The sequence below is a fragment of the Parambassis ranga genome, chromosome 16, assembly GCF_900634625.1.
Source record: "Parambassis ranga chromosome 16, fParRan2.1, whole genome shotgun sequence".
Classification (NCBI taxonomy): domain Eukaryota; kingdom Metazoa; phylum Chordata; class Actinopteri; family Ambassidae; genus Parambassis; species Parambassis ranga.
Genome location: NC_041036.1, coordinates 5,141,330 through 5,156,160, shown reverse-complemented (window position 1 = coordinate 5,156,160; position 14,831 = coordinate 5,141,330). Strand labels below are relative to the sequence as shown.

The 14,831-nt window shown below is 42.9% G+C and overlaps 1 protein-coding gene across 5 annotated transcripts in view; it reads left to right on the top strand.

The window, feature by feature from the left end:
* The first annotated feature begins 80 nt into the window (after positions 1-80).
* snap91a (synaptosome associated protein 91a) overlaps positions 81-14,831 on the top strand; it is a 30,727-nt gene continuing 15,976 nt past the window's right edge. For 4 of the 5 annotated variants that reach the window (XM_028424668.1, XM_028424671.1, XM_028424670.1 and 1 more), the window contains exons 1-4: positions 326-711; positions 12,276-12,418; positions 13,777-13,852; positions 14,289-14,391. In XM_028424668.1, the coding sequence (XP_028280469.1) occupies positions 582-711; positions 12,276-12,418; positions 13,777-13,852; positions 14,289-14,391 (452 nt within the window). In that variant the 5' untranslated portion in view covers positions 326-581. Of the gene's footprint in view, positions 208-325; positions 712-12,275; positions 12,419-13,776; positions 13,853-14,288; positions 14,392-14,831 lie in introns of those variants that run through there. The other variant, XM_028424667.1, reaches the window with a different exon arrangement.

The window sequence follows — 14,831 nt, the reverse complement described above, 5'->3', positions numbered from 1 at the left end:
GCTTTCCAGGGCCTGATGTTTCCCTGCACGCCCCGCTAACACACAAGGACTGAGCTGCTGCTGCTGCTGCTGCTGCTGGTGGATGTGGTTGTGGTTGTAGTGAGGATTATCCAGGAGGCTGAAGGAAGGAAGACAGGGAGGAGGAGGGGGAGAGGCAGCGACGAGCATCATCCGGAGAGGACGCTTCAGTCTCACGACAACGGAACAGTAAGACATCCATCGAAAATAGAAGGAGAATTATAACCTGGATTGTTCTGTTGGATGATTTGGCTTCTTTTAGTACATAGACTATAAGTATTGAAGGATACTGGCCTTCAGGAAATCAAAGTCCGTTCATGATTGTTCCAGAAACGCATGCAGATCCAACAGAACTGAGTGGGAATCAGACACTTCCAGCTGTTATGCAACTCAAATCAATCGCAGTTCTTTAAACAAAAAGTGTGTCCCACTATTTCTCTCCTAGTATTGTGTTTCTGTGGTGTTTTCGAGGGCACCTGGGATTACTGAGCCTGGTCGCTCTTTTCGGCGTGGGGGGGTAGGACCATATTGGACGCTTGGTGTTAGTCGAGCTCGGAGAGAAGATGTCGGGGCAGACGCTGACGGACCGCATCGCCGCGGCTCAGTACAGCCTGACGGGGTCCGAGGTCTCCCGAGCTGTGTGTAAATCCACCACACATGAACAGACGGCTCCAAAGAAAAAACACCTGGAATGTGAGTACACCTCTCCATCTATCTATCTATCTATCTATCTATCTATCTATCTATCTATCTATCTATCTATCTATCTTGCTGTGTCCTTTCGACCCCACATCCATCCTGCTCATGTCCAACTAGGCCATGCACCAAAGCATGCACCCCCCACTTTCATCACTTCCTCAATCCATTCCTCCAATATATTTTAATGTACTGTGTGCAGCCATAGTCACATGTATGATGCACACACACCAGTGCTGCAGGCACCCACAGCCACTTTCATTTAAGCCCTAACTGATCAACCAAATATATTACCTAATTACAGCTTCGGCTTCTTCCTCCATTGTGTTGGAAGGAAGAAACATCATTGTAGAGCCAGAGGGAAGCAACACAGTTAAAAACCAGATACTTACTGTGTCCCTCATGCTGCTGCTGAATGCATAATTGAAAAGGTTAAACGCAGTGTTGTTATAACTAAACACACAAGTCTTTTTTTTTTGCCTTGGACTTTGTGTTTATGTCATTGCCACTGCCAGCAGATTTTTTAGCTGATTTATTGCTTTGTCCAAACAGAAGAGTTGAATTTATGGAGAAAGGGAGTTAATTCAATTCCAAAAAGGTTACAAGTAAGAACCTGAAAGGTTTAATGTGGATTTATTCACAGATATACCCAGCAGGTGTCCATAAAAAGAAACAATGGTTTGTTTTAATGGTACCTGAATGCAGCATCTTCTGAATTGGAGGAAAATAAGGTAGCAAGGTAGATCATTGTCTTTACCATGTGGCAATGTATAAAACTCATTACTCACACAAATAATACAAAATACATTAGTGCTGTAACTTTGAACTAACAGTGCTAAACCTCTAAATTTACAAACAAAGAAATGTATAAACAAAAAAGGTTAATGCACTGTGCAAAACCATAGCTTAAATTAGTGATAAGTTTACCAACAAAAATGGCCACGACCTCTGAAGGGAAGAATTCAGAGTGGTAAAGTTAATTTATACTCAGGAGCAGAGGAGAAGCAGGAGGTTGACCTCCCTGTCAGGTGAGAAGATTGCATAATTATACTAACAACAGACCACAGCGAAGATGACACCACATGAAAAGAGCCATTAGCCATGATACATCTCTCTTTTGTAGAGCCCAGTGTTTGAGGGCAGTGAGTTCATGTTGGCATATTCAATGGGAGGGAGGAATCGGTACGCCTGTTTGCCAGACCAAACTATAAATGATGAATGGCAATAAATCACTGCAAAACACAGCTGAGGTCTGTGTCAGCATTTTGTCGCCATGGTGAGAGCAGCGGGTTCTCCACATTTTCTTCACACAGTCTCCACATGTGCCTCTTCTCACGTTCAGTTCTTTCACTTGATGTTTAACTAATAAGTATTGACATATTGACTGCATTTAGTGAGGCCACATCCTTTGGCCCTCTTGGATTTGTTCAAATAAACACACCACTTCTTTAAATGTGGATTTTAGTCCTTCATTTAGGCTCCAGTACTCTGATATTATATCATCATCCTGAGCTGACATGTATTCAGTGTGCAGCTACTGGCTACTTAAAAGTGTCCAGTTTTCATTGCAGTGTGAAACATTGGCATCTTCTTCTCCTTTGGAAAAGCAATTAGCATATTTTAATGATTTCCAGATGTTGGGCAGATATAGCAAAATGCCTTCTGACATGAAAGTATTATTGAATGTGTCTTTCTCAAGGGCTGCTCCTCAGACTGCCTGAAACGTGACAGTAACAGATCAATTAAGATGACTGGAAGATATGTGATATCTTCTTGCTCTTCTGTCACTCACCAAGGGAGCTCTGCTGGTTGAATGAGATCTTCGTTAGATAATATCAGCACAATATCAACTCACCTTTGTCTGACTTTACTCTACAAGTCGAATTGAAGCTGGTAAAAGGGGGCTCCTGTTGATAGCTCTGTGTCCACAGTCTAAAAATATCTCTCTCTCATGGATTGTTCCACTGACAGCCAAATGTGTGCTGGTTTGGTTCAAGTGACATCCAGGGCAATAAGCTCCTCACGCTGTGATCCTAAAGGCTCAGAGAGAAAGAGAGAGAGAGAGAGAGAGAGAGAGAGAGAGAGAGAGAGAGAGAGAAGAAGTGAGAAAATTAGACGTCAGAGAAGATTTGGACTGAATCAGGTGCTGCAGCATTTCTGAAGACGGAAGATGCTATAAATGGATATTATAAGACGTAAACAGACTTGTCTTCAAAGCTTGCAGTTTTGCAACCAATTTTTCACTTTTTGTGTGAGCCACAAACTGCTGACTTCATAGACAAAGAAAGGCTATAAGAATAAACTAATAGCACATTTGTCAAAGTCTCTCCACGTCTGGAGACAGTTCTCATTTATTCGGAGAGCCAAGAGACAGATGACTGTGAAACAGACCGGAAGTCCTCTAAACCCTTAAAAGATTAGGCAGTGGCACAGATTGCGCCACACCCCACATGATCTGAGCGGGAATAATAGGGGGGGTCTCCACATCTTAGATGTGCACTGGCTGTTTTTTGTGCAGTAGGAGGAGGTGTAGCTGTGAGTCAGGTGTCCTCGGCATTAAGATTATTGTTGTGAACAAAGATAGTTTTAAGAAGATTAGTCATCTAATCTTATGTATAATAACAACAGTTCCCACTTTTTTGTTTTGGGGCTTAAAGTACAATCAATATGTGTTGTTTTGTTACTAGGAGTGGGTAAGGGGTCCCACAGAGGTAACACGGTTAATGGCAGGATGCAGCTGTTCCCTTTCTAAATGACAAATAAACACACCCACACACCAGCACAAGGAGGGTGCTGAAAAGCTGGATTTTGTGTGAATGCAGCAGAAGTGTAGCTTGAAAGGTGGAGCAAAGCTATTCAGTTGTGTCCATTGACAAACTGTAATTTTGAAGTGTGCATTGTGAATCGCACATGGATCAGGATCCCCATTAAAGGTAGGGTAGGAGATTTTGAAAACTCAGTGAGTGTCAGCCAGATTTCGAAAGTAAACACACGCCCCTTTCTCTCGGCGCTCACCCCGAAGCCACGCCTCCCAACCACATGGACGCGCATTACCTGAAAATGAGCTGCGGTCTGTGACTTCGGCCATCATGCACGTACCTCTCTGGTGCACACAGAGCAGGAAGAGAGTGACAACCAGCCAATACTCCGTGCAGGGTCCACCCGGAGGATTGGCTGATGTTTTTAGCGTTTTATAGCTTCCACAGATGATTCATATTCTTCGTTTTAATGCGAAACTGCTGAACTAATTGGTTGCTATCAGACTGTAAAGAGTAGTTACACTAATTTAACAAAAAGTGCATCAGAATGAAATCTCCTACCCTACCTTTAAATGGTTCAGAAAGGCCCTCTTTTGGACTATCCAGCCATTGTGTACACTGTGTGCAAACATTTCCATGGGAGACATTTAATATGAGATCATCATAACACCACAAACCATCACCACCATTCAGTGGCATTTGTTCTATAATTATACAGATTCTCAATCATTTTCTAGAAGCAGAGGCTACCTTTGTAGTAAAGTATTTTCCTCTGAATTGTCTTGCTGCAGTCGTGTGACCATCTGCCGTGCTGGCAGGCACACCACTCAGGGGTTCACCATGGAGTGAGGAATGGCACACGCAAACCATGTTCACTGACACTTTGTATGATACACAAGTGTGTGGGCTGAGAGTCAGACAGCACTGTTAGAATAATACAGTGTTGGCTGAACAGATAAATGCCATTGTGTTTTAGAGTTTGTTGCCTTCGTTGAGTAATTTCTGATTGTTTTCTGGCTCCTTGTGGGGATTATGAGTAAAACTCTGTTGCAGCAGTTTTCTAGTTTGGGCAGGCAGTATATTTTTTTAGAGCATGGATCAGAGGACATACAGGGTTATCTGCAGCCTGGAGGGGAAACAACTAGAGAACTAGTGTAACATGATTTGAATGTCTGCCAAATGAAGATGGCTCTGTTTCCAAAGACAGGCTCCACCACTCCTGCTGCGCCTAATAGCTTCCATCTTTATCTGTTGCCCCATCCTCCTGCTATTAAGTGTGAGGACAAATTTATGGCTTTAAGGCTGTGTCGTAGAACATCTACGATGCTACGTGTATTTACAACCACTAATGTTTCAACCCATACAGCGTAGATGATCTTTCAGGTGTTTGCTGCAATTATTATCACCAGCTCTGCCGCTGATCTAAATCTAGACCCTTCAATCAACAGTTTTTTTTAACAAGAAGATGCGATTATGCTCTGCTCAGAGCAAAAATGTAGGATACCTATTACTTGCTGTGTGTGTGTGTGAGGAGGAGAAAGCATGAGGGTAAGCGGTGAGAAACATAAACAGCATGCTGAGTCCCCTCTGGCTGCTATAGTGCTGCTACCACAACATGAGTCACCATCAATGTGTTACCACGTTTGAGAGGCAGACTCAGAAGGAGAACGGGGGAGGGGGCTCTTGATGGGTTTTATTTTTCTTACTCAAACTGCAGCTGCACAACTTAAACAAAATAGGATAATGAGAGAATAAGAAGTTTTAAGTAGCAATGGAAGCAAAGCATGCCCATAAAAATGTCAGTGAAACTGACAGAGTAACATCTTTTTAAGCATCTCCACTTGCTGCCCCGTCGCTGTCAGTGTGGATATTCTCACTGAAACTGCTGCCTGCTTCTGCTGCTTATATTTTCATGCTGCTTCACAGTTTCAATCTTGAGAGGTAGAAATAGAATCTGGTGTTTCAGCTGGTGGCGCTGGGATTTTTGTGACACCTACGTACGTGACAGATTGCTGCTTGTGGAGCAGAGTGAGTGAGATTCATTTAAACGATGGATGACTTCCATTAAATTCCACTGGAACACCTTGCTTTTATCAGACTATACACATTTCCAAGCTTCGCACAAACATAGAGTTGTGTATCATCTGCATAAAGATGACCTGCAAAAATATGGTTGAATAGGAGCATGCAATAACTGGTCCTAAAATGGATCTCTGGTACCTTACTTTGGAAGAAGGGACTTTCTAAAGAGTAACCTTCATCTCCAGATTAGCCATATAATCTGCTTCAACAGGCTTTTTCAACCTTTAGCCCAGATACAGGCTCTTATTGGCTAAGATGTGTCACCTGTTCAGAGCCACCCTTTGAAGTTTGCATTGGTGTAACGCAGATTGCTCCTGTATACATCTCTATTCATCCTGTGACTTCTGTCTGCAGGGAAATCTTCCATAAATGTGTGTTTCCGTTGGCAGTCATGCATATCTAAGCCTTGAGCCAAGACTGCTTTGGCTCCTGTTCCTGTTCGTTCCTTTTTTTCTAGCTACTTCTTTCATTCACTTTGATAGAGTTTGATTTCTTTCCTCAACTGGTTTTAACTTCCTTTGTATGTTTTTGCCATCAGAGCCAGCAGAGTCTATGTACATTTTATTGATGCATCATAACATTCAGTAGTCAAGTTTCCAATTACTTTTGTACCTTCTGTGCCATTTGTGTACAGTGTTTAAAGAGCTATATCCTCTTTTATATTGAGCAGTTACAGGTCTTTACTCCCACTCTGCTCCTCTTTCTTCCTCTCGCCTGCACACTGAATCAGCTCTCTAATGGTGGGCAGAGCAACGTAGAAGAAGGTTTGTTGAGAAATCTGCATGTGTTGCAGCACTGCTCTCACAGCAGGCATCTTTGAAAGAGCCAGGATGTCATACATTGTGTGGGAGGTGGACTCTCCTCCTAACACTGTGTGTCCAGATTAATGAACTGCGTCAAGGATCCCCCATGCACCTATCAGACTGTTATCTGAGCAGCCCATTCAAATAGATTTGCTTCTCCTTTCCTACCGCCTCCTACCTCTTACCCGACCTCTGAGTCTTTTTTGTTCTGATGTTCTTTGGAGGTCATAATGCCCTTGAGGCTGCTAGTCTGAGAATAAAACATGAATTCAGCCCACTTGTATCTGTACAGGTAATTAAATGGGCAGAATGTACCCAGGACAGGATGCAGGTACTGTCTTGTGTCCTGGTAAGCAGGTAAACAGCAGCTCAAACGTTACAGGGGCATGACGATATCCCAACTCTGTATCAATAAGGCAGGGAGGATAGCAGTTCCTGCTGTTTTATTGCTCCCTGACTGAAGAGTTCTGCCTCAGGACTTCGCTTTGCAGTAAAAAAAACCACAAGTGTCAGAAGAAAATCTTTCCCCACTGAGTGACTTACCACCAGATACAAGGCACCCTGTGGGAACATTCTGATAGCTTTGAAACAGTTTAGAATAGTTTTGAAAGTTACAGAAGAACCCCTTGTGACAATTGGACTCGCCCCCTTAGTTTCTAACGCAGTGATCTGTCCTTTAAAGCGACTCAGATTGTTTCATACTGTCAGAGATTTTCTTTGAAATGATTCCAAACAAATCTGAGACGCTGTTGAATTTAGAAATCGACTCTTTGCGAGCCTGAAACACGCAGTGCCCAAGTTTTCAAAAAGCATATCAAGCACAATATTAACACACTAGCCTGTTTTAATCTGACAGCCAGCGCAACCCGACAACCCACCACATGATTCATTCATTGCCTGCTGGATGAATTAACAATTAAGCTCATTTATTTGTGTTTAACATGTAGAGGGGCATCCCACCTGAAAACACAAATCAGTACCTTCCTTCTTTCAGCTCTATGTTGTCAGCAGAGCCCTCTGGTAGCCATGCAGACCCCCAGATGTTGACCTGCATTTTTTTTTTAAACTTCTTGGATATTTTGGTTGTTCGTGCAAACACGAGACAGACACTCCTGGGAGTTTTGCAGGTCAGGTTTTTTTTATGTGCACCTGACCGTGCAGCTCTAGGAATTTCTTTTAGATTGTTCCTTCTTTTTTTGGTTCTGAATGTTTCTGTACACTGTCAGCTTGATTTATTTTGAGTCATTTTTTTATATTGGGCAGAGCTGGCCCAGATCAGGTTAGGATGTTAGCCAAAGCTCTAATCCTGTAATGAGATGAATTAAATAGAGAAGAGGAATGACCTTTTTAGCTTCAGAATGGACAGTCTGACTGCTGAAAATATGTAAAAAAAAAAAAAAACATTTTTTAAAAAGTTTTTACATAATATTTACATATAGTGTAGATGTGCCTTTGTTTAATAAATTTCCTCTTAGAGCAAGAAACTACCACAGGGTTGGATCCCAACAAAATGGAATGTGTACAGCCAATGAGAGGACCAATGAGGGTCGAAATGAATGTACTTGTAGCAAGACCAAAAAGCTGCAGTGTCGGTATTTGTTGTTTGCTTGTTTGATTTTTGGCCTCTGAGAGTATCAATATTTTGCAGACACGGGAGCTGTGGGGAGATTGATTGTAGCTGGCAATCACTGGCTCACTGTGAAAACTAATTTAATAAAAGTCTGGTTTAATACTTAGTCAGATCACTGTCAATTCCTTTTCAAGCCAAACTTCAACAAGTTTTTTTGCCATTTTCTTGGTTACCACGGTGATGACGTTACTTACACCTATTCACATGACAAAATATTGAACATATGATCATTGTGTTTTCCAAGAAAACAAACCACAACCCCACCAACAACCAAGCTTTAATGTCTCTAAAAGCCAAAGCGTCCATCTGAAGCGCTGCTACCCAGCACAGCGCTGCTATCTGGGTCCACCAGCAGTAGCAGCAGCATTGTATGAGATGCCAGCTTGTTCCTCAGATGTCATTTCTAGCCTCCACGGTGTCTGGATCCCACTGGCTCCCTTTTTGTTTGGCTACCACACCACATTGGTGCTACGCTATGCTGGGGCTCAGTGCATTCTGGGTACTCCCCCCCCCCCCCTCCCCTGTCGTATGTTGCTCGAGGGTGAGAGGAGCTATAAATAACTGCGCTTTCATGGTCCATTCATGTGTAGCTCAACAAGGCATCACTCATGCAGCATGGCCAGTATCACACTTTGCATTTTTACACATAGAGGGCACTTACGAGTCTGTTCCAATATGGATGCACTTTATATGAACATATACATGCTCCCCATAGAGGTTAAATGAAAGACTAATGATCGTTAATCTGAATTCAGTGCTGTATTCAGTGTTTCAGCAGTGCTAAGGCTGGTATGTCTTACACACATCTGCCTTTGACTGGATGACCACTGTCAGTTTGCATCTGTGAAAACGATTTGAAATAAATTCTAGTGCATCCTTGATGCCACTGCAAAGCCTGTTGCCTAGGAAACCACCTTGGCATGTCCCCAGTGGTGCGTGTACATTTGTAAAAAAAAATCTGAAAGCAGAGAGCAGGATGTTGCATGTTTGGTACAGAAAGCTTCCATATATTTTTGTGCATGCATGCTCAGTTGTACTTGCACACTGTGGCTCAGATATCACTTACAGATATTGATGTGTTAAAGGGTGCCACAGCTGAAATTGGAGTCCTGTCAGTTGTGTGTTGAGTGTGGCTGCAAGGCATCGTGATATTGAATTCAGTGGGAGTTATCTGACACTACTGTGGGTCAGCAGAGCACATTCCAAAGTCCAAAGTTGGAAAAGATCTAAATCAATACAACCTGCCCAGGGTTTGACTTTGCTCGACATTAGATTTAGATCGTGTAGTATTGTGTGTCTGAGAAAAGGGTGAAACCAAAATTGAGATGCCTCAGCATTGCAGCCCGTTATCAGTAAGGCTTCATTTGTTGGTGTTAGTGTGTGAACATGTGCTTCGGCCAGCATTACAGCCTGTTGGACTGCAGACCTCCTGTGATTCTCAGGGTTTAAGTGTAGATGTGACTATTGTAGTCTTTACCAGCACACTGCAATTACTCTGTGTACCACTCCTCCATGGCAGCTCTCACCGTTCCTACATTCTCATCAGGCTTTTGTCCAGGCTTAGCATCATGTGGCTACTTCCCTGCGATCACCCAAAAGATCTCTTCAGGCCAGCTCTGATGCCAGTATCAGCATTAATCTAGGATCTGGATCAGAGGCCTCTCCCATAAAGGGATGGAGCGTGAGATTGACAACACTTCGAGTGCTGCTCGACATATGGTAGTTTAGAAGCCATAATGGAAATCTCTGAGTTTCTCTGGCCTCACCTAGCAGTGAAGTTTGAGTGATGACTGAAAGGACCAGATCACAACTGAAATCCTGCTTTTGTACCAGGCTGTGAACATGTTTCTGACAGACTTTGGCACTTGCACATTGCTACTAGGTGAAAACTGTCTACAGTCTAAAACAAGCATCTTGGGCTTGACCCTGATTGTGCAGCATGTGCAGGCATTAACTATATAGGGTGCAATATAAAAAATAACTGAGTTGTTTTGTAGGAAATGTGTAATGTAATGTGGAATCATGTTCTGTTTAGAGAGGCAGCAATACAGCAAACACACAAAATAATGTAATCTGCTGTGAATTGCAGCATACAGAAAAATGTAATATGGATGCAAATATGCAAAATAACTGTCAGTTGGCATGACTGTCTGTGTGTGCTAGCGCTTAACTGCGTGCACACCGGGTCCTCTATGTCTCTCTTTCTTACTCACATTCACAGTCATGAATAATTGAGGAGGTAGGTGGGGAGATGGTGAGTCAGGAGTTCCTGCTGCACTGTTGCTCAGCATCTCAATCAGACCTGAAACCCGCTCTGTGTTTCGCTTGTGTTAGGATGATGGGGATTTGCTTCTAATCCATGCTGAATATTTCCTGCATATTTTCAAATTAATTCAGCTCCCATATTTTTGGAAAAAATAGACAAAATAATCTTTAACCTGATGCTGCAGCACGATTTTCTCACTGAAATCTGAGGGAATATTTGCTTTGTCTTTTGTTTCGCTGTCATACAAAATGATGAGGGAAATGCAGAGAGATGGGTTTATAGTCAGACAGACAGACAGAGACAGAAAAATGAAAGCGTAGGATGATGCGGGCTGCTGACTCATCAGCCCTGAAGGGATTATCCTTCACACTCCATGCATGTGCATCAATGTGTTTGTAGTGAAGAGGGCATGTGCCACCATCATCGCTGCATGATGAAGGCAAAAAAGCCTGCAGACTTGTAGCATTGCTCTTAAAATGACCTTGAAACAGTGTCATGATAGAGAGAACTCCACAAAGCAATCATTTGCTTTATCATTTATTATAAAAATACTACTACTTGGTCTGGACAGATCAGTCTGTGTGAGGTGCATTGGCCCCCCTATACTATGCCAGGGAGGAAAATCCAATAGACACCCCCAGCTGCCGTCCAGTCTGCTGGCAGGAAATGTGCAGACATGGATATGACACTCTTAATGAATCACAGGACTCAACAGAAGTCAATCCACATCTGCCCTGCTGCTCTGCTGAATCAAGGCTTTAAAAATGACGCCGGTCATGTTTTCCCTTCCACTCCATCCATCACTCTGCAGCACACCTACTTATCTTCTTCCTCTCGCCATCTCTGGAGATATACCCAGAGGTTGACCATGGAGGAACACTCTCCTTTCTGTTCTGTTCTGTTCTGTTCTGTTTTTCTTCACAGAGACCTCACGGTTATCTCTCAGGTCCTGATAAACAGAAGGAAGGAAACACAACTGCTTGGAACCAAGAACGCTATTCCAAGCTTGTCCTCTTAGCCTTTATAGAAGAAAACGTTATCTTCAACAGGAAGTTATCAGAATTACATTTTTAAATGTAACAATGTGGTTTAAATACTAGCTGTTTTACTGATAAGTCTTGTTTTTGTCTCTGGTTTTTGTTCTGTTTTGGTTAAGGGCTGGTGAATGCTCAGCTTTGTTCACCATCTGCTTGTTTGAGCCACAAAAACCAACATGGAACAGCTTGAGGACAGTAAATGCACAGTGGAGCCGAGGGAAAGTTCTGCCTCATGAATAAACCTCCTCACATTACATGTAGTCATTTGATATTTCAATAAGTAGTATTATTGATTGATGCTCCTTAAACTCCCCCAGCTTTATTTACATAACTTGCTGCAGTATACTTCAATATTACCTTGAATAGGAAAGCAATGCCTTTTTTTGTGTTGAATCTCTGCACTCTGTTGGCTGCCAGAGTGCAGAAGGTTGGATTGTCTTTGCACTGCTTCTCTCTGCTGTGGAATATTCCACTCCCTCTCTCTCTGTCGGCCTGCCTGCCTGTGCTGGTATTAATGACTGGATTCACAAATGAAACAAAACCACAGCAAGTGTGACTCACAGCAGGCAGTAGTGGCATAATGTGGGATAAGATGCAAAGCTTCCTGTGTCTGCTCTGTCCATAAACGGACTGTGACTGGTGAAATAAGACATGATACTGGTGTTGGACCTTTCAAAATTAATATGTGAAATAAGCACATCAGTAGTCTTACAGACGTTTTAAAATAGCTGCTTCACAGGTGTTGTGTGTACTTGAGGAAACAATACTCATTGTAATGCTTAAAAGTGAAAAGTAGAAATTAGTGTGAACTGTAGAAAGGCCCAGATGTAGTATCTTAACTCCTCCTCGTCATTTCTCACCCATCTGTCTTCCTCCTCCCTGCTTGTGCAGTCTGAAGGCTTTCAGCTCAGTCTGTATTATAGCTCCCCTGCTAACATCCATCACCTGACCTCTTGTTCTTCTTCTTCCTCTCTGCCTCTCCAGACCTGATCCAGGCCACCCAGGACACCAACGTGAACGTCCCCCAGATGGCCGACACGCTGATGGAGAGGGCCGGCAACGCCAGCTGGGTGGTGGTTTTTAAAGCCCTGATCACCACACACCACCTCATGGTGCAAGGCAATGAGGTGAGGTCATAACACACACTTATACCCTGAATAAGTTTGAATGTCTGTAAAGTGTATTCTTCCTTCAACATATTGTGGCTGTAGCCCTAAACTGAGACAGCAAAGGCCTGTGCAGGGTATAATGGACACACTGAAACAGGAGCACACATTACTATTCATGCATGTAAATACAAGGATCAGCTTTGATCCCTGTTCATCGAGTCATGTCAAGTTAAACAGGGTGAAAATAATTAATCAGCATACTAACACTGAGGATCAAACGTGCAGCAGTCATGATACGTCACGTGAAATCATACTTTGGTGACACAAAAAATTCACTCATTCACAACTCTGGAACTACCTATGCTTAATATAAAGAATAATTCTGAATAATAAATTTAAAGAGCTGCGTTGAATCTCTATAAAGCAGTTTAGTGTCTTTTAGCTCTTGTCTTGTCTTAAATTCACTCCTGTTGTATATTATATAAACTACAATACCACTTACCACCAATCACTTAACAGTATACAGTTAACAATTAGCTATTTAGCTGCTAATTGTGCTCTGCAGTTGCAACTCTTTTTACTAAATGGCACCCAATGCAACTGCAACCCCGTTCAGAATTCCACTCTGGCATCATAGTTGTAAATTTCAGCTTTGTGGTAGAATGGTTGGTTGAATTCACAGAGGGACAAGCCTGGTCCTGACCCTGTGACCTTAGTGATACCCTGACAGCTAAAGAAAGGCGCTGACTCTGAATGAGCAACAAGGGGGCCGGTCAGACAGATAAGCAGATGCTCCTGTACTGCCCATCAGTGAAGGAGCCACTGAATTTCAGATGGCAGAAAAGAAAAAGAGAGCTATTGATTTTCCTATTTATTATTACAGAGTGGGGGTGTTAGCCACCACTGCATGCAGTGACAGGGAGCAGATTAGGTTTGAGGGACAGGAAGATAACAGCATTAACCTTTGTAGTCACACACAGCAGGTGTCAAGGAGAAAGGGCAAGTGGTCTTGTGTTGCCATGGGCCTTAATGAGGTACTGAGCCACCACACATTTCACTAATGAGCTCACTTTATGTGTGAATAAAGTGATTTTTGTGCTATAACCTCCAATATAAACACAAACAGGAGTGAGCCAGGAGCAACCTGTTCATCTTTGTTGCAGCATTTCCATTTATCTTCAGTGTCTGCTCCAACTCATGAAAGCTTCAGTACTGCTTCTTTAATGCAGGGTTCCTCTGCACTCACATAAACAATACCACACACAGCCATCACAGGTTTCTGTTAGAGCTGCAGAGGTTTGAAAAGATATAACAGGTGGTGAACTCTTTATTGCAGGATGAAATATGTAACGCTGTGTGTTTGTCCTCTCCTGCAGAAATTCATCCAGTTCCTGGCATCTAGAAACACCTTGTTCAACCTCAGCAACTTCCTGGACAAAACCGGGTCCCATGGTGCGTGCTCCTTGCTTTCCCAAAATTATCCACACTCTGATCTTCCCAACACTCATTCTCCCAGTTTAATATTTCAATTATTAATATTCAATAATAGTTTTTTAGGCTGTTAAAACAACATTAGAACAGCCTCACCACCCCTCACTTCCAGATCTCCTAATCCTCACTACCCTCAATTAAACCCATCTCCATGGAAATTAGCGCAGTCTCCCATGGTGATAATTAGGGGGTTCATGGCCTGTTGTCAGGGACCTGTCGTCTGCAGAGTGTAGAAAGCCAAAGTGTACATTTTTAAGACAGTTTAAATTCTACACTACGTGGAATAGAACCATGATCACATGTATTTTTTTTGTGACTTCGCTCTAAGCTAAGCTAACATCTCTTTCAAACTATGCATTGTGTTTATGTTTACTCTCCTTGTGTGTTTCCTCCTCAGGCTACGACATGTCCACGTTTATCAGACGCTACAGCCGCTATCTCAACGAGAAATCCTTCGCTTACAGACAGATGTCGTTCGACTTTGTTCGAGTTAAGAAAGGGTACGGCCTTGTTCCAGGATTATGTTGCCCGTATTACTCTTGCATTGTGTGGGGAAGTGGGTATACACATGACCTCCTGGCCTTCCAGGTCTTTCACACATCCCACAGGGGTTGTATTTGTACATGGGAGAGACTCCAGATAGTTTGCCCCACACTCCGGCGTCAGGCCGAGCGCACGGCTTCACTGGTGTACTGAGTGGAGGGATGAATGCAGAGTGGGTTATTACTCATGCTGTGTTTAGCTGGCAGACACAAGGTCTCTGCGTCTACATAAACTGGCACTGAATAATACAGACAATAGAGTAAGTACAGAATAGAGATGAGACGCAGCGTGTGTGACAGGTCGTGACAGGGCGTGTGTGACCAGATTCATTACAGTGGTTAGCAGACCATGCCGATACCAATTATTAAAGGAGCTTTAATATTTCTCCACAGGCTCT